Source organism: Chelonia mydas, chromosome 5 (genome assembly GCF_015237465.2).
Source record: "Chelonia mydas isolate rCheMyd1 chromosome 5, rCheMyd1.pri.v2, whole genome shotgun sequence".
In the NCBI taxonomy this organism is placed as follows: Eukaryota; Metazoa; Chordata; order Testudines; family Cheloniidae; genus Chelonia; species Chelonia mydas.
This window is the reverse complement of record NC_051245.2, coordinates 22,315,509-22,335,122: the sequence shown is the minus strand read 5'-3', so window position 1 is coordinate 22,335,122 and position 19,614 is coordinate 22,315,509. Positions and strand designations below refer to the sequence as shown.

General features: G+C 44.9%; 1 protein-coding gene across 4 annotated transcripts in view; it reads left to right on the top strand.

The window, feature by feature from the left end:
- The window catches only part of PDZD2 (PDZ domain containing 2), a 311,522-nt gene that overhangs the window by 88,953 nt on the left and 202,955 nt on the right, over positions 1-19,614 (top strand). For all 4 annotated transcript variants that reach the window (XM_043547010.1, XM_043547009.1, XM_043547007.1 and 1 more), the window contains exon 2: positions 5,912-6,776. In XM_043547010.1, coding sequence (XP_043402945.1) covers positions 6,298-6,776 — 479 coding nt within the window. In that variant the 5' untranslated portion in view covers positions 5,912-6,297. The remainder of the gene's footprint in view (positions 1-5,911; positions 6,777-19,614) is intronic.

Genomic DNA, 19,614 nt, shown 5'->3' with positions numbered 1-19,614 from the left:
AAAGATCATAATGGACAGGATTTCAGAGCAAGTTCTTCTGTTACAAAATTAAGTGATTAGAAAAAGGTGCCATTAGGTTTTTGGAAAATGTGACAACTCTATTATTAATGATTGGAACTGGTGCAGCTTTCCCCAGTTTTGAAATTTCCCTGGTTCAGCGTTAACTGTGTCTATACCCCTGGGAAAGCTGAAATCCTAGTGTAGACAAAGCCTTAGTGCTATGTATAAGAAGAAGGATAATCCAGGGCTTAGGGTGCTAGGCTGGAATTTACAAGACATGGGTTCAATGCCCTGCTCAACCGCAGACTGCCTATGTGATTCCCAAACTGAAAAATGCGGATAATAGTATGTTCCTACCTTGCAGGGGTGTTGAGGATAAATACATAAGTCTCTAAGATGGACAGAAATGCAGGTGCTGCTTTGTGCTTGGCCTGGTGTATTTTCCATGAAAACTCCAAAAGGACATTTGACCCATTCTCAAATGTTCCCGCAAAATTGGGCATATTTCTAACCTGCCTGCCCAGTTCTGTGCACCTCTGTTTGAACTGTTACAAGTTTGGGTCCTCCGAGCCTGCTTAGGCGGATGTTATAGAATCCTGTCAATTACTGTAGCTGATTAAGGAAGGTTGGATGCTTGAACAGATCTGACTTCTTTTGATTCTTAGTCAACATAAGAAAAGTATGGCAGGTATAAGCCCTGGAGAATGCATTGTAGGGAACGCGTTTGCACTGGGCTGGATTAGGCACTTGATCTAGCTTCAGTGGAAAGTTTCACATCCGTTTCATTGAACTGGGACCTAGATGACTTTAATAGATCTCTTCTATCTCTAATTTTTGTGTTAATCAGAAGCTTTTAGTGTCAATTAATTTCCTCCCTGATCCAAATTTATTACTCATGCTGAAACTTAACCTGAGATTTGCTGATGACTCCAATAGGACCTTTCCTGTGGTGACAGCCCCATTCTATGAATTACTCCTATGCTGAATTCCTGCAGGAGTAAGATGTCCATTAACTCTAGACTCTATTTCTGAGATTAAGATTTATTTTGTTCTCAGTGTCATGTGGTTGCTGTTAGATGCCACCAGGAATTAAAAGAATGTTTACTGGGCCTTTGAAAATCCTTAAAGGGCCATGCTGGATGGTGGGCTGGGCTGACCACTAGGCACTATTGAATGAAAACTCAATTTGAATGGGGAAAAAAAAAAAATGAATGAATGTCTGACTGGTAATGGGCTTGTTTCACTAGCCTCCCAAAGGCTGAAGAGCGGAAAGACATTTATTTTTATTTTCATATTCAGGGGAAATCACAAATAGCTGAAAAGATATAACCTAACACAATTCTAATCTGATCCCACTGGAGGAGTGAAAAGGATGTAACCATATGTACATTTTCCCGGTGTTTGGGGCTGGGCTTTGATATGGCAGGAATATTAACCCTAACCATTGTATCTGCCGGGGTCACGCGCATAAATCAACTTTTAAAAACCAGTAGTGGGACATTTTTATGACCTTTATTATTTCTCTTTCCACACATAAGGAAGTGGGGCTCGAGAGCTCCTTCCATAGTTCTTTTTGAAAAGGGCACCCACGGAAGGAAAAACTCAATTTGTCAGAAAAAGAAACAGAAGTATGTATGGAATCAGGATATCCAAATACGCAATGGGGTTCTTGTGATAAAGTCTAAGCCTCGGGTCATCTAAAGAAATATTGTTGTATTATTCTCCTCTCATATACACCCACTTCTGGAGCCCATTCTTCCCACCACTCAGCTAGTCTGAGAGATCCAACTGAAAAAACTAGTCACCCCGACATGTGCCATTTACTCACATTAGCCTCTGGAGCAAAAAAGACTGGAGACCCACAGAAACAGGTGTGTTCTCTCTACCCAGTTAAATCCCTCCTTAACTGAAGCTTTTATCAGAAGGGAAAAATATCTTCATGTTAGGGTGTGTCTATACTTAGCGCTAGGGGTGTGAGTCCCACAACACCTAGACATACTCACCCAGAGCTAGTGCACTAAAAATAGTTGTGTAGGATGGGCAGTCGTGAGAGGCAACACAGGCTCGCGGTACGGAGTACGTACCCGCAGGGTCCAGGCGGGTTTGTACTCGACCCCTCAGCCCATGGTGCCACTTGTTGCTGCCCATGCTACTGCGGCTGTACTATTTTTAACATGCTGCTCGATGCAAGCTAGGAATCACACCCCCAGCTCCAAGTGTAGACATGCCCTTCGTGAGAACTCCCCACTGTGTGTGGGTGTCACTGTCGACTCAGTCTTTGGGGGAAAATTTAATGTGAGAGTTGTAGGTGGAACCTGGTGGAGACCAGGCTCTCAGTGGCTGCAGGGCCTGTGGGCTAGATTCACTCTTAGGTCTATGCTTTTGCAGTAAACCTTGTCATGAAAATCTCCAGGCAGAAAACCAGCCCAGGGAGTGGCAGCGGGAGCAGCACAAAGGGCTCAAAGCCTCTGTTGCGTGGGGAGAGGAGGTTCTTAGAGGACCCTGGTATACAAATTGTGAGCAGTGCTGGCCGAGAAGGGGACTGCCTGCAAACACACTGATATCCATGTCTCCCTTACAACAGCCACCATCTGTGGAACCAATTAGGATTAAATCCTCACGTGGAACCACCGGGATGGTGGTGATGGAAATGCTTCCAGCCAAACTCTGAGAGTATTTGACTCATTAATTTCATTTTTGGAGAAAAGGAAGAGGCTCTGTCCATTACTAATCTGTGTGGGTTTGCTGGATGTACAGCTGTAGGTCTCCCTCAGGGAGGGGTGTTTGGGGCTGTATGCTAGAGTAATATGCAGCCTTCTAATCTCATACAGTTTAATACCAGGTAGCAGCACCATTTAACCTGTCTGTTAAAATGAGACTCTAATTTATACCATGCTGTGTACAGTGTATGAAGTTTGGTGGCTTTTCCCCAGTGCCCATGCACGGGGGTCAGGGGGACACTGATAGTGCAACTTGTGAAGTTTAGCTAATTCACTTTGTGCTTTTTTTTAAAAAAATGCAACAAAAATCCCTATCAATGTGGTTAGTTAGAGCCAGGTCGTGGGTTTAAACCACAGGCCAGAACAAGTGGGCATGCAGCAAATGCCCCCGGAAGCATTCTCAGTGACTCAACCAGAATCTTAACACAGTGGCGGGGGAGTGCCATCATCCTGTTTTATGCTCCCCATTTCCCAGCTGTGCCAGCTCTGTGAGGGAAGACTAGTACCAGCGCTAGGAAAAAAAAAAAAAAGCCACAGCATTCTGTACACAAGTCTTGTACATGAGAGAGTAAAAATAGCTGTTTAGGGAACGCATTGCACACAAAAGCAAACACAGGGTGATGATGAATAAAAAAGTTCACAAAGAGGTCCCAAAGTCCAGAGTAAAACTCCATTTTGGCTCAGTGCTCAGTTTGCCATTTTTCTCAGTGAGATCTTTCTTTTTCCAAAGAGAAATCTGCCACTCAGTTTGTCACCTTTTTTTGCTAGTGTGTATATTGGGCTGTTGTAACTGCTGTTCTCACCAGGCTGGATGTGTTCAATTGATACATCAGACACTGACTTTGTTGGGCATGGAGCTGTTTTAGTTCTGTACAGTGGTGCTGCTTGTTTCATTCAGAAGCCTATTTCCTATTGATTCCTATTTCCCATAGTCTTTTTTCCCAGGTCAAAGGTGGGGTGTGTGTGTGTGTGTGTGTGTGTGTGTTAAATAATCACATCACCAATTATACAGTACTCTCATTTGATTTGCTTGGTGCAATCCATGGCCCCGAACCTAGAATGCGCTCCATGTGGGTGGACTCCTATGCCTGTGCAGAACCTAATAGATTCCCCATTCTGCTGAGCTATTTGCAGGATGGTGGCCCAAATTAACAGCTGGTGCCTGCTCCCCTGGGAACACTGTCAGCTCTAACCAAATGAGAACAAAATTTAGAAATTCATAGATTCAGGCCAGAGGAACCATGAGTTTAACCTTCTGCATAACCTAAAATAAATCTGAGCCTTGTCTATAGTTATTGAAAGTTGTATGATCAATTAGTCCTGAAATCTCACCTCCAAGGCACCTCCACATATCCAGGTGTGATGTTGCAGGGTTTTTCAGTGTAGTGCCCCCTTTAGCCGTTCTGGTGCACAGTGATCTGTTGTTTCCTGTGGCCTAGTTCTCCAGTCAAGTCACTATTCAGTCCATTCTCCTTCCACAGTATACGAAAAAGTCCCAAAACAGTAAACTCAAAATCTAATGGCCTTCGAGCTGGTCTCCCGGTGTTTATCTATCTGTAACTTTTCATTCGTGGCCTTTGTTATTCTTTTAATGCCTGTGCACCCCCCTCTTGGTCTGGCTGGGAACTAGGGCGGGGAACCCAGGCTCACACTCTCCTCTAGGTTCCAGCCCAGGGATCGAGTTTTGGGTGGATAAAGCATGTTTCTTTGATCCCTCCACCACGTTCCTGAGCTGCTTCTAACTTCATCCCACTTGTCAACATCTTCACCAGGTCTCTGGACTCTGCTATCCCTGCCTGGATCTGTGATTCCTCACAGCGTCTCCTTAGCCAGCTATGAAGGTGCTTTCTCAAAGACCACTCCCAGGTCTCCTCTGCAGCAGCTGGGCTATACTGCAAGCAGCCCTCTGTCACTTACCTTTAGTTGATATGTGTCTCCTTCAAGCAGAAGTCCCCCCACTCAGCCCTCTCTCTGGGCTGGAGTTTGTATCTCAGGCCTCTTGTCTTGTAATAGCTGCAAAGCTTTTTCCAGCTCCCTTCAGCTGAACACCCTCAGTAATTAGCCTTCCAAACTGGAAGGTCTAGCAGGCCAGCTTTCTCTCAGTGTCTGCCCACCCTGGAAGGGAGAAGGAAGCCTTTATGCTGGCCCCTTCCTCCCAGTGTATCCCCTGACTGGGGGAAAGAGGAGTCTTGCCCCACTCACTCTACCAGGTTCCTGGTGCCAGGCCTTTAAAGAAACAGGGCCTTTCTCCCAACCACTGCTTATCTCTCTATCCCTATCCTTCTTTGGGTTCTTGTTTATTGGGCCTTTGAAATCCTTAAAGGGCCATGCCGGATGGTGGGCTGGGCTGACCACTAGTCACTCCTGCTCATAAGGCAGGCCATGCTGTCACACCATTGTATGTCAACTTTATGAGTGGTGGTCACAATAGTCACGCACTTTACACTGGCCTCTGAGAGGCATTGAACACTACTTTAAAAGCTTGGTGGAGGAAGTTGTATATGATGAGAATGTTTTGCACCTATAACTTGGGGATCCACAGGATTATAGGCATCATTTGTGCCCATTTATTGTGTCTTACGATAGCCCTGGGAAGTGGGTAAATAAGTATTACGTTGTACCTATTTTACAGACAGATAAACTGAGGCACAAAGAGGTTCATAAGTAACATCCCTAACGTTACTCGCCATCTCAGGTTGAATTGGGGATAGAATCTAAGGGTCTGGTTCTCCAGTCCTGACTCTGAACAGCTCCTGTTGAAATTTATGGAAGCTGTTTGTTTGCAGTGGCTATGAACCATTCTCCAGGTGCTTTTACCACTGCCTCTGAGTTGCTGTATTAGTCTTTTGTTCCCGACACGGAGTATACTGTTGTTTATAGGGCCTTGATCTCTATTGGCAGGTCAGGTTGTTTGGATGACCTTTTATTCTCTTCCTGAGAAGGATAGGTGATGCCCCCAAGTGGTAGACAAGAGAATAATAAAAACGGTGATTGGGGAGAGAACTGTTCACCCTGCGCTCTAAGCCAACAGAATGGCATAACCTGATAACTAAAAGTTAAAAGGAGAACAAAATAGACTATGAAACACACGTTAGGAAAATTTTCTTTTGTGTCTAATGAGCAGAGCAGCTGAGCAGCATTTTAGCTGGAACGATGACCAGGATCATAATGCTTCTGTTTTTATCTTACAGGCCAAGCAGGTGTTGAGTGGTTATGGTGATGAACTGACAACATTCCTTGTGGAATGAATTCTCATTGGATTCCAGTGTAATTTGTAGCTGGCCAGCTGTAAAAGTAGCCCAACAAGAATTCACTGACACTTCCTTCCTCCTCTTGCTGAGCCGTCCACAGCAATTGTTTCAGTGTTTTCATAAAAGCGTCCTGTTATTCTTTGCCAAACTGAACAGTTCAACAGCGCTGGACCTGAGTGGTGGCTCCCCATGTGTGCTCTCCCTCTCTGAACATGGCTGGGGGTGACGCTGACGGATACCGTGATTCTGAAAGGAGGATCAGTGAAGCCCTGCATAGTGAACCCAGGAAGCCATCCTTCACATGATGGGATCCTTGGGTGCCCATAATGCCCATCACTCAAGAGAACGCTATGCTTTTCCTCCCCCTCCTGTATCAGTGGCTGCAAAACAGCCTGAGGGAGGAAGTGGAAGGGCCAGAGCAGAGGCTGTGTCAGTCTGCCATTCAGAAGCTGAGAGAGTACATACAGCTAAATTTTTCCGTGGATGACAGCAAATTGCAGCCTAGTAGTTCCAGCACTTTAGACATGGAAATCTGCACGCTCTACCTTACTAAGGAGATGGGCAAAAATGAGGCTCTTGGCTTAAGCTTTGGGAACATCCCTGCTTTTGGAGACTATGGAGAGAAACGGAGAGGAGGGAAAAAGAGGAAAGGGCACAAAGGCCCAGTGCTTGATGTTGGCTGTATCTGGATAACGGACTTAAAGAAAAATAGCCCGGCAGGGAAATGTGGGAAAGTGCGACTGAGAGATGAGATTCTTTCCCTGAACGGACAATTAATGGTCGGCGTGGATGTCAGTGGGGCAAGGTAAGGGGCAAAGCGGTTACTGCAGATCTGCAGTGCATCGGGATTGCTGCGTAACACACTGGGTTGTCTTTAATACTGCTCTGCTAGAGCTGTGGTCCCCAAACTTTTCAGGGTTGTGTTCCCCCTTATCTCTATCCACGCCCCCCCCCACCCCAAGCTGGGGCTGGGAATAGGGCCATGGCTCGGGGGAAGGGATGGAGACAGGGATAAGGGGATTGAGGCTGGGGCCACAGCTGGGGGTGGGTCTTGGAGCGGGAGCAGAGCCACAGCCAGGCTGCAGTGGGGGCTGGCAGCCGGGCCCATGGCTCGGTGCAGCTCCATTCCCCCGCCGCCCCCCACCCAGCTGGGAACAGAGCCATGGCCAAGAGCTGAGGCTGGAGGCGGAGCTGCAGCCAAGCCATGGTGGGGACCAGCAGTTGGGCCTGCAGCCTGGTGCAGGGATGCACAAGTGGCTGGGGATGGGGCTGGGAGCCAGGGCTGCGGCTGGGGGCGGGGCCAGAGCAGAGCTGGGCGGAGCTGGATGGCTCTCCCTCCCTGCCCCTCATGGGGGCTGGCCCAGCCCCCTCCCAACATTCCTCTGTGCCCCCCTGCGTGGGGTGTGCCCCACAGTTTGGGGACCTCTGTGCTAGAGGTGGTAGAAGGTCTTCCCAAGGCAGCAGAATATCTCATGCTTCCTGTTTCTTGTGGTAGGGGTGAGGGGTGGGGTTCATTCACTGGTTTAAGATGGGGAAGTACAAGTGCAGTGGTGTTTTAGAGGGCACAAAATCTCCTCCCTCTAGGAAAAGGGCTGACCTCCAGCAATGGATGGTTTAGAATGTGATGCACGGTGTCAAACAAGTCACCTGTAAAACAAAAGTGGCCAGATCCTCAGATTGTGTGCACCAGCATAGCTTCATTTACCTCAGTGAAGATGTCAATTTATACCAGCAGAGGTTCTGGCTCAGTAAGTAAAATCCCAAATGTGGGGGAAATGAATAGGATTGTTATTAGTAATGTCGCTGGAGCTGCTTGGAGAGAGTAAAAACTTTCACAGAAATTTTCCAATACTCCATTGGGGATGAAAATATCAGTTAGCACTGGTTGGAAAATGCATTGTTTCCACCATGCTATCAAAAGTCTGGTTTTTTTGCAAACAAGCAAGAAGTAACTTGCTCTAGAGTTTGATGTTTGGTCTTTGAGGCGTCCATTGTCTCAGTAGGGTTTTCCATTCAAATGTGGTGATTCCAGCCCTGATAGTCCAAGTGACTAGATGCACAGGCGCTGGCTTCCTCCAGGCCCCAGGGGTGCTCAACCCCCCGCTCCGCTCTGCCCCAGGCCCCGACCCCACCTGACCCCTTCTCCCAAGCCCCCACTACTCCCCTTCCGCCCCCTCCCCCCAGCATGCCTCATCCTCACTCTTTCCCCTCTCCCCTAGCGCCTCCTGCATGCCTCAGAACAGCTGATCACAGCAGGTGGGAAACATTGGGGGGGGGAGGAGTTGATTGGCAGGGCTGCCAGTGGATGGGAGGCACTGTGGGGGAGGGGGTAGCTGGCTGCTGGAGGGGGCTAAGCATCCACTAATTTTTTTCCATGGGTGCTCTTCCCCCCGGGGTAGTGATCATAGAACCACAGAAGATCAGGGTTGGAAGAGACCTCATCTAGTCCAACCCCCTGCTCAAAGCAGGACCAACCCCAGCTAAATCATCCCAGCCAGGGCTTTGTCAAGCTGGGCCTTAAAAACCTCTAAGGATGGAGATTCCACCCCCCCATCCCCCAAGGTAACCCAATCCAGTGCTTCATCACCCTCCTAGTGAAATACTGTTTCCTCATATCCAACCTAGAACTCCCGCACTGCAACTTGAGACCATTGCTCCTTGTTCTGTCATCTGCCACCACTGAGAACAGCCGAGCTCCATCCTCTTTGGAACCCCCCGTCAGGCAGTTGAAGGCTGCTATCAACTCCTCCCTCACTCTTTTCTTCTGCAGACTAAACAAGCCCAGTTCCCTCAGCTTCTCCTCATAAGTCGTGCCTCAGCCCCCTCATCATTTTTTTTGCCCTCCGTTAGACTCTCTCCAATTTGTCCACATCCTTTCTATAGTGGGGGGCCCAAAACTGGACACACTACTCCAGATGTGGCCTCACCAGTGCTGAATAGAGGGGAATAATCACTTCCCTCAGTCCGCTGGCAATGCTCCTACTAATGCAGCCCAATATGTCATTAGTATTCTTGGTAAGAAGGGCACACTGTTGACTCCTCTCCAGCTCCTTGTTCACTGTAATCCCTAGGTCCTTTACTGCAGAATTGCTGCTTAGCCGGTCAGTCTCCAGCCTGTCGCAGTGCATGGGATTCTTCCATCCTAAGTGCAGGACTCTTCACTTATCATTGCTGAACCTCACCAGATTTCTTTTGGCCCAATCCTCCAATTTGTCTAGGTGCTGAGGGTGCAATCCATCCCATCATTCAGATCATTGATGAAGATGTTAAACAAAACCAGACCCAGGACCGACCCCTGGGGCACTCTGCTTGATACTGGCTGCCAACTAGACATCCAGCCCTTGATCACTACCTATTGAGCCCAATGATCTAGCCAGCTTTCTATCCACCTTATAGTCCATTCATCCAATCCATACCTCTTTAACTTGCTGGCAAGAATACTGTGGGAGACAGTATCAAATGCTTTGCTAACGTCAAGATATATCATGTCCACTGCTTTCCCCATATCCATAGAGCCAGTTATCTCTTCTATCAGTTATCATAGAAGGCAATCAGGTTGGTCAGGTATGACTTGCCCTTGGTGAATCCATGTTGACTGTTCCTGATCACCTTCCTCTCCTCCAAGTGCTTCAAAATGGATTCCTTGAGGACCTGCTCCATGATTTTTCTGGGGACAGAGGTGAGGCTGACCGGTCTGTAGTTCCTCGCATTGTCCTTCTTCCCCTTTTTAAAGATGGGCACTATATTTGCCTTTTTCCAATCATCTGAGACCTCTCCCGATCGCTATGAGTTTTCAAAGATAATGGCCAATGACTCTGCAATCACATCAGCCAACTCCCTCAGCACCCTTTTATGCATTGCATCTGGCCCCATGGACTTGTGCATGTCCAGCTTTTCTAAATAGTCCTTAACCTGTTCTTTCACCACTAAGGGATGCTCCCCTCTTCCCCATACTGTGCTGCCCAGTGCAGCAGTCTGGGAGCTGACCTTGTCTGTGAAGTCCGAGGCAAAAAAAGCATTGAGTACTTCAGTTTTTTCCACATCATCTGTCACTAGCTTGCCTCCCCCATTCAGTAAGGGTCCCACACTTTCCCTGACCACCTTTTTGTTGCTAACATACCTGTAGAAACCCTTCTTGTTACCCTTCACATCCCTTGTTAGCTGCAATTCCAGTTGTGCTTTGGCCTTCCTGATTACATCCCTGCATGCTCAAACAATATATTTATACTTCTCCCTAGTCATCTGTGATGCCAGGTGGACAGGTACAGAATCATACAGATAGTTCGTAAACATATTACAAATATTTCCACATTCCTCACAGGTCATTTAATCTCTCTGGGCTTTTCTACATGGTGGGGTAAAGTCCTACCTTAAATCACCTTAGGGGATCTTTTGTGCGCACCAGCAAGGTCTAAACGACCAGTTAATGGGCAGCACATTAGTGCACTTTAGAAATCACACCCCCATAGGGTGAATTTCCCCCAGGTGTAGATAAACCTTCTGACTCACTTTCCCATCTAGAAAAGTGCTCCTTTCCCCCCACCCTTTGTCTGTCTTGTCTATTATGATTGTAAACCCTTCAGAGTAGGAGCTCTCCCTTACTCTGTGTTTTGGGCAGCGCCTAGCTCAATGAGGCCCTGATTTCAGTTGTAGCCACTAGGTGCTGCCATAATACAAACAATCAATAGTAGTGGACTATTGAGCTCCACTGATATTAGTAAAGGTGGGAGGTGATTTTATACCATGTCATCTAATTCTGCTATGAGCAAGAGGCTTATCGTCTGCTAAACAAATTGAGAGCATGCGATAAGATGGTGAGAAAGATGCAGCTATGTCTCACACAGTATCAGATCTGATTTTCAAAGGTGCCTGAACCCAGCCTCTGTCTTGCAATAAAATGTCTCTGCAATTAATTGTGTGCACAAGTGGTAGTATTATGCTATCTAACCACCTTACTGTGCCTGCAAAATAGAAGGCCATTTCTTAAAAGCAGTCCTTAACCTATGGGTGAGGAACCATGATGTGTTATTGCCCCTCAGACAGAATGACCTGTTCTTTAAATCAAAGGTGATCTGTTGCTAGATAATGTCACATTATTTTTCATGCCAAGGAAGGTAATGCTTTGTGGAGTCTGAGACTTTCAGGTGTCAGTTTTTATTTTTCCACTCCTGAGAGTCTCCAGTCGTGCTGTTTTTTAAAGGCTCTGTAACTAAATCAGTAAACTATGGAGACTACCGATAATTAGAATAATGTCCTTTTTTTATTTTCCATCTCAGATATTTTGTGAGCTCCCAGAGCTAGAAGAGCCCTGCAAAACCTCACTGGGAAGCTGGAATGCCTAGATTTTGGTTGTGTGTGGCAGTTTTAATTGTTGCCAGTTCATGAGCTCCTACCCTAAAATGATCTATGGTTTCTTGGACCAGGGAAAAATATAGGCCATTTAGCAGACAGACCTGGACATTTTCAGCACCCCGGTCTGGTCTGCCCCTGAATCATTGCCATTGTTTGATGAATGTGATGCTAATGGAACAAACTTTCAGGACCTTATGGGAGTTTTTCACTTCTGATGCTGTTGTGAATGCTTGGATTCATCATCTGAGGCCTTGTCTACACTACAGGGGAAATTCGATCTAAGCTGTGCAATTTGAGTTACGTGAATAGTGTAACTCAAATCAGCCTAGCTTAGATCTACTTACCGTGGGGTCGACGCTACGTGATGTCGACAGGAGACACTCTCCCGGGAGAGTGATCTGCGAAGACCCGCTAAATCAACCACCAATGCATCGATCGGCGCTCGTGGATCCCCCGCAAGTGTAGACAAGCCCTGAGTAGCAAATGGCCCTACTAAAGCGTAAGTGGTGTGCACAGAACTTTGTAGGTACCATCTTGTAAATCATGTTAAGGTTCAGCACCCTTTAAAAGCTATAGGTTTCTCAGGGATCTCAAAACAGTGATGACTCCTGCCCACCATTGTAAGATGCAGTACGTAAATGTGGCGGAGTGAAAGAGGGAGTCAGTTTGCGGACTCTTTGCTGCCTCTAATTAGGGTTATTTCAAAATTATACCACTCACTGTTTCTATGTTACTGCTATAGTATCAGAGCCTGTTCCTGCTGGTTCTTCAGGTTTCACTGAATCTGCAGGGGCCTGTAGTAATGGAGATTCTCAGCAGGGGTAGGCAGGGCTGCCTCTGTGTTTCTCAGTGCTAGCTACTGTGTTGGAATTCTCTTGCTTATTAAGGGCAACATCCTTGTTTGATGTGAAGGGGCATTAATTCTGTGCGTTGATGCATGACTCAGTTTGCATAGTGCATGCATGATTCACAGAGTTAACATTCTGTTTGTGGCTCATGCCAAGGTTAGCCTGGGCTTGAGTGAGTGAGAACGGGGTTTAATTTTAATTTATAGTTATTGCTCTGACACGTGTACCAGAAACGCACCCTTGTTGCCCATACAGGGAATGACCATGTTGCAGTCTGCATAGGGCACTTTTTGGGAGATAGCCACTCTATTTTTTTTCTTCTTTTTTAATTTTTTTTTAAATAAATTTTCATAAAGAAACAAACAATAAAAATGCAAAAAAGACTGACAGCATGTATAGATTACCAAATACCACACATTTCACCAGGCAGCCAATAAAATTACACAATTATGCAACTTCACAACTTATCGGCGCTGCAAGACCAGACAATATTACAGGGACATAACACGTTAGGGTGGGGGTAACAATAGTTTTTTTTTAAAAAGACACACACACAAATAGGCAAAAAAGGGAAGGCAGGAACTGGGGGTCGGGGATAGGGAAGGGGCGTAGTCGATGATTTTGTTCCACGCCATTTACAGAATGTGTCACAAAAGACAGCTGACAATCTACAGAAGTTAGAGGGCCCTTTTTCCTACTCAAGCAGACTTAATCTGTTTGTAAAGTGGTTATCAAACCATCCATGTACTCTTTCTGCATTTCCTTTCCCATCAGTGATCGTGTCTGCACCTTAAATAGCAGCCTATTACTTCTGCCTCATTCGTCCAGTGTTGGCATACTCACGTCTGTGGACTGTGCTTCTGTAGGGCCTGAATCTGTGAGGGCTGAGCATCTCCTGCAAGGTCCTGAGCACCCTGAGCTCCTCATGAAGTCAATGGGAGTTGAGGTCAGTCAGCACCTTGAGGGGAAGCACGCAGCATCTCCAAGGATCAGGCCCTTAGTGTAACCAATTTTGCCATTTCGCATTCGGAAAGCTGAGTCTGGTTTTAGTTTTGTTTTTTTAGTAATTATTTGTTTAGGAAGTTTTAACAAGTTTACAAATCATTATCATGGAAACAATGGAAATAAAATGTTAATCATCTCTGAGCTTTTATTTATTTATTTATTTTTTGCTGCGTGTATCTTTCTGTTTAGAGAAATATTGTGCAGTATCATCAAATCTCTCTATTTGTCAGAAGGCTACCATATTACAGAGTGAACTTCCTTACATCACCTAGCATGTGTTGTTTCTCAAGATCTTATTTAACTCAGTGAAAATACTAACTCTCGTCCTATTTATTAAATCAGTGTGTCTGGCAAACATTAATATTTAAAAATATAATTGGATAGGTGAGATGTTTATTGCAGACAAATGTACTTTGAGCAATGAATAAATGGAAATCAAAACTTTCAAGTAGCTATTTGTCCTCTGTCTGTTTTGCAAGGTTTGTACTTTGATGTATTCTTCCACAACAAAAATCCCCCCATTATTTTGAACCATTCCTACAATTTTTTACCAGTAAGAGGCCATAAGTAGTCTAGCAGATGAGAGATTAAATCTTCATTTCTCTGAGGGTGATCATGTCAGCTAGGAAGCCCCAGGAGGATTACCAAAGAAATGTTTGGTAATGAACATCCACCCATTTGATATATTTAATTGCAAATCACACCACCAATACTTTTGGATGACTGGACATGTCATCTTTTTAGTTTTAATATCAAAACTGAAAAACTTTCCCCAACTAAAAGAGGGAAAGGAAAAGAGGGGGGAAAAGTAAGTTACAGTTAAAAGTGTATTTCAAAGGAGTCCACCCACCACCCCAAAATCACGTTACATTGCTTTACAAAAATTCTACACCTCCTAAAACATCCAAACATTACAATGCCTGGAAATGTACAAAGGAGGACTTGTGGCACCTTAGAGACTAACCAATTTATTTGAGCATAAGCTTTCGTGAGCTACAGCTCACTTCATCGGATGTAGCTGTAGCTCACGAAAGCTTATGTTCAAATAAATTTATTAGTCGCTAAGGTGCCACGAGTACGCCTTTTCTTTTTGCGGATACAGACTAACAGGGCTGCTACTCTGAAACCTGGAAATGTACAGTTAAGGGATCCAGTCAGTTTTCTATCACCCACAAACCCAGGATAATTTTGACAACATGACTTGAAAATTATTTTTCCGGTCTTCGCACCCCTTATCCTTCAAATTTCCCCAAAGAATTTTACCATGGGATGAGATGTGGCATATGAAATTGCAGGGGAATTGATTTCTTTTCAAAGAAGTTGGGGCCCCAACTATTACAAATCAGACTTATAATGGGGAATTAGCTTCAAGCTGAACTATTTAGGGTGAAGTACTGGCCCCATTGACGACAATGGCAAACGCCCCACTGACTTGAGTAGGGCCAGGATCTTACCCATAGTGTCTACTGCTACTGTATTTTATATTCAATGGTGTTTATAGCTGTGATGGGTTGTAAAGCTTTTCTATTAAACTGATCAGTATTATTTGGAGTAGAATCTTGCATATGTTAAATATGCAAACTTGATAAAACTCAACTCAGGCTTTCTCTCCCCACTTCTCAGTAGCGTGATAATGTGGTGTTGAACTTCTAGAGACCTAGAATTAGAGCCAAATTACCCCTGTCAAAACGAACAAAATACATTATTACTCCTGCTGGAATTCTGTGCCACTGTGCAGTGCAGAATTTGCACAGAATTAATGTTCCCAGCAGAATTTTATTTTTTCATGAAGAATTTGTGATTTCCATCAAAATTCTCCTTTTTTCCCAATTTTATGTGTTTCATATGGATTAGTTTCGTATACATGTAACGTCTTTGCGTACATATGAACCTGAACCCGACCCCTGCGCTCCCACCTATGACTGCACCCCTCCCCAGCACTCCTGCCTGCACCTGGCGTGGGGGCGCACATACCACTTCCAGAGACAAAGGGGTGTTCCTGGCAAACCATGTATCTGACCCAACCCACACAAACACAGACACTCTCCCCGACACACACACTCTACCCTTGGTCTCCCTTCCCCATGCAAACTGCCTGCTATCCTACAACTAAACTACTGCTAACTCACCAATCCTCCCTCCTGCTACAGTGGCAGGATGCAAAAACCTTACAATACACATAGAAGCTTGAACCTGGACAAGACATGACTAACAGACACATAAAACAGTCTTTAAAGATGCTAGTGCTCTCTTAGGCCGGGTTGTTACAGTACTTTTGTATAACATACTTTTGTATAATGATTTTCTTTAAATTAAATATTTAATTTCACTGAAACAGAAGATAATTGTCAACAAAGATGCATCAAGTTCTGTGTTAATATGCCTAGAAAGGAATCTATTTGTCAAAAAACATTTCCTGAATCTTTTTTGTTGTCTGTATTGTTACAGACATACTTGCTGACAGGTATTTTGAAATAAATTACCAAAATAATTGAAACTGGCATGATTATATTGTGTTATTTTGATAAATAAAATATGCAGAATTTTAAAATATTGTGCACAGAATTTTTAATTTTTTGGTGCAGAATTGCCCCAGGAGTAATAGGTAGATTTTGTTTGCTAACTTGTCACAACTGGTGAGTTGCAATGGCTCAGTCATTAGTGTAAGTTAGTGAGGTTCTGTTTTCTTACAGTTGCTTCTGGTATTGTATGCACCACATCCAAGAGTTCCATGTGTATGAAGAGCTAAATTCTCTTCTGCACTCCATGGGGTAGTGGTCTTCAAGAGCTTATAACTCTTCTGGAGCTCTGTACACAGAGAGAGTGCAGAATAGACACCAGGACATCTGCTGTGTGGATTGGAATGGAGAAGGTAGATCTAAAACCTTTCTGAGTAGAATTGGTAAAAAAATCGGGAGGAAAATTTGCAAAATACTTTGAAAATTTTGGTCATTTTTGCTCTGCATGTTTCAAAAAGAATTTTTTTTGTGTATTTGTAATTTTTTATGAACATTTTTATTAAAGATCTTTGTTTTTGTCCCCTCCCTTCTATTCTACTTCTCCTTTCCCCTCCTTCCTTCCTTCTTCCACATTGCGACTAAAAAAGTGTGGGGGGGGGGCGTAAAAGAGGGAGGAAAGACAAAAAGCTAAATTCCCCCCAAAACATTTTGAAAAAACATTTTTTGAAAGTTCTAGCTTTCAAGAGAAGGCTATTTTTCAGTGTGTGTCGGGGGGGGGGACGACACAGACTTCATTACAAAAATGTGAGCTGTCTTATTTCAGAGGGAAGTGCTCTTATTATTCTGCATTTTATCACAAAGGCACGGCTTTCTGCCACATTGTGGTGAGAGACTGGCAGTGCAATAAGTATTTTGCCATAATCGCTGTCTGTTTTCCCCATTGGTGGCTGTGGCAATCTTTGGAGAAGCCACAAGAGTTCACAGTGATGATTCATTTGGGGGCAGTGGTTGAAATACTTCTGTTTTCAGTAATCACAGAAATAAATTTCTTGGCCCAGATGTTCCTTAGTAGGCTCAGTCATTAGAATTTCCTTAAACATTCTACTACACATAGATGCATACACACAATTTATACAGTGAAAAAAATTAGGGAAAGTTGGGATGATTTTCCTGCCTGATAGAATCATCCTGTCTGATAGCTGTTGTCATTCCACTTTTTGCCTTGTGGAATAAATTAGATTGCACCAATTTAAAAAAATTAAAAAAAAAAAATTCTCCAGAGAGAAGTACACCAGATGCCCCCAAACACTTGAAATTCGACAAGCGGATCACTGTGCTTTACTGGAAATGGATTCAGTATATTTTTTCAGGAACAAAGTATAAACACTTTCAACAAAGTGCAGTTTAAGAGAAGTTTGTTTGCCCAGTGTTCTTTCCTTGGTTATGTGTATGAGAAAATATTTTTGTTTTAATGTGAAAACAAATGAATAAGTTTCCTGACCTCTCGTTCCAGGACAACGGGCAAAATTATTATGGGAACTTCCTGTTAAAATACTTACAGCATTTCACCGAGTTCAGAACATTGTTTTCTCCAAAGCCTAAAACAGTGGCTCCTCCTCATAGAATTGAAGGGATTAAATTTCACTCGACTAACCTAAAAACCCAAGCTGCTGTAGATAATTGTTATTGCCTTCATTTTATTTACAATTATCAAACCACAGTGGGCTCCAGTTACGGAGCCCAAAGACCTGGGTCCACTTAGCACAAGTGTGCAGCTCGAAATGCTTTGGTAGCCCCCGGCAGATGTGCTCTGAAGATAATGAATCAACAGCCCAAGAAAACCTTGGCTTGTGCTATTCTTTTCAAATGGAATTCGTATTTTCAGAGCCAGTCAGTGTGCGATGGATCTGTGCAAAATGAGAAATAATCTGCCCTACGTGAGGCTAATACTCCTCAGACACAGTAGATCATCCCACCGAGAGGATTTACACTCCAAATGTTGGCACTCAGAGTCCCAAGTGCACTGCGGGGCTTCCCCAAAGCACTGTGGTGATGGATGTTAAGCCCTTTCAAAAGCTAGTAGGACTAGAAGATATTTTTGCGGTGTTGTTTTTTTCCTTTCTTTAAGTCCCCAGGAAAGATAAAGGCAGACTAGCTAAACATGTTGAGAAATAATTTGCAGGAAGAAATGAGCTTTCTCCAAAATCCTCCTTCAAGAGTAAAGGACTTTAGCGGAGGGTCACTAATCCCCAGAGCCGGCAGACATCACAGAGCTTGTTTGCCTTCTTTGTTTTGTGAATGGGAGCCTGGGTTTGCCGTGCTCCCCCTCTCTGTTCTCTCTGCTCACATAACGTCTGGCTTCCCTCTCCTACCTCTCCTTGCACGGTCGCTCTACTGTTGAGACGAGAGCCTTCTCCCCTGCTGCTGGAACATACTGTCTATCCCTGGCTCATCCACACACCATCACTTTCCAAATCTCTATTGCCCCTGCCTCTGATTTCCCTGCTTGGTTGTTAGCTTTCTGACTGAACGCCATTCAGAGTCCAGTCTTCTGTCTCATGTCCATTCTGTAAAGCGCCTTGGGATAGCTGGTACCATAGTTGCCTTCCCTCTCCAGGGAAAGGGGGATGGGAAACCTGGAGCCATCAAAAGGCAGAGAAGCTCACTGGAAGGGAGGCTAGAATGAAAATATTGGGGTTGGAAGAGGGACCTTTAAGCCTAGGGCAGTTCAGAGTTTCTGGCTCTGATCTAGTGACTATTGAAGGCAATGGACAGATTCCCGCTGATTTGAAGGGTGTTGGATCGTGCCTACGTGTGTTCCAAACAAATTTCCCACCCACCCACCACCCCGCCAAAAAAAACAGGCTTGGGAGGAGGCTGGTGAGGCTGCCCCTGAGTGCGTAAAAGGCTTTGTGGCAAATAACAAATCTGACAAGTGCGTTAGCACCAGAGTGCTAAAAGACCCTTTATTAAGACAGAGGCACATCGGTGCCAAATGCATGGTACGTATCTCCATTTCAGTATATGATCTTGTAGCGCAAGCATTTTTCTGAGACAGTAGCTGATCAGACTGAAAAGTGCTTGCACTACGAGATCCAGAGAGCAAGTTCCCATTTTCCCTGGGAGTTCCAGTCTTGCAGCGGGTACCTCTGCTTCCCAAGCTACAGGGCAGTCTCTGACAATCCCTGCAGAATTCCACGTGAATCTCATTCATCTGCAAACTGCACAAAATATGGCAACTCGTCTCTGCCCCTCAGCAAAGAGCAGGTGAGGTTTCCTACCAGGAGGGCATTGCTCTTTTCACACACTCACTGATGGTGCATTTGCTAGCACAGCACAGAGTGCTTTAGCCATGCATAATTAAAGACGTAATTGTTCAAATCAAGGCACAGAGAACATTCTGTGCCCATTTTCCTCACTCTTTCTATAATTCTTGTGTGTTCACTCACTGACTCACAGTGTTCGGTCATTCTCAGTGGTATTTCCAGTCTGTTAATGATAAGCAACTACATTTAATAAGCTGGAAGTCAAAGGAAGTTTGCATAGGGCCAGGTTGTATGGTTAAGGCATGAGCCCTGCATAGAGATGGTGTAAACTAGAGCTGCCCTAATTGAGGGAGTGGGAGGGCTGACCCAAACACGGGGATGGGCAAGCTGCCACACTTATTAAGAACATGCAGCATGATCTCCATTTTCAGCTGTGTTGGCTGGTGTGGTGGGGATATAGGAAAAAGCTAGGCCACGCTTCCCCTCCATCCGGTTTGAGTAGTTGCCCCAGGGAGAAGTCCCTGCACTTAGAGGAACTCCAAGATTCAGTGCTCCTGCGTAGGGGAGAGGGGCTCAAGAGGAGCGGAGGAAGGCTATTGCACCTTCCCACCCACCTTGTGTATCCATGCGTGACAGCTCCCATCTTGAGCGACACACAGGTAAAAGCATGAGCTGCCACAGCTTGAGCTAGAGAGTCCAGGCTCTCTCAGCAG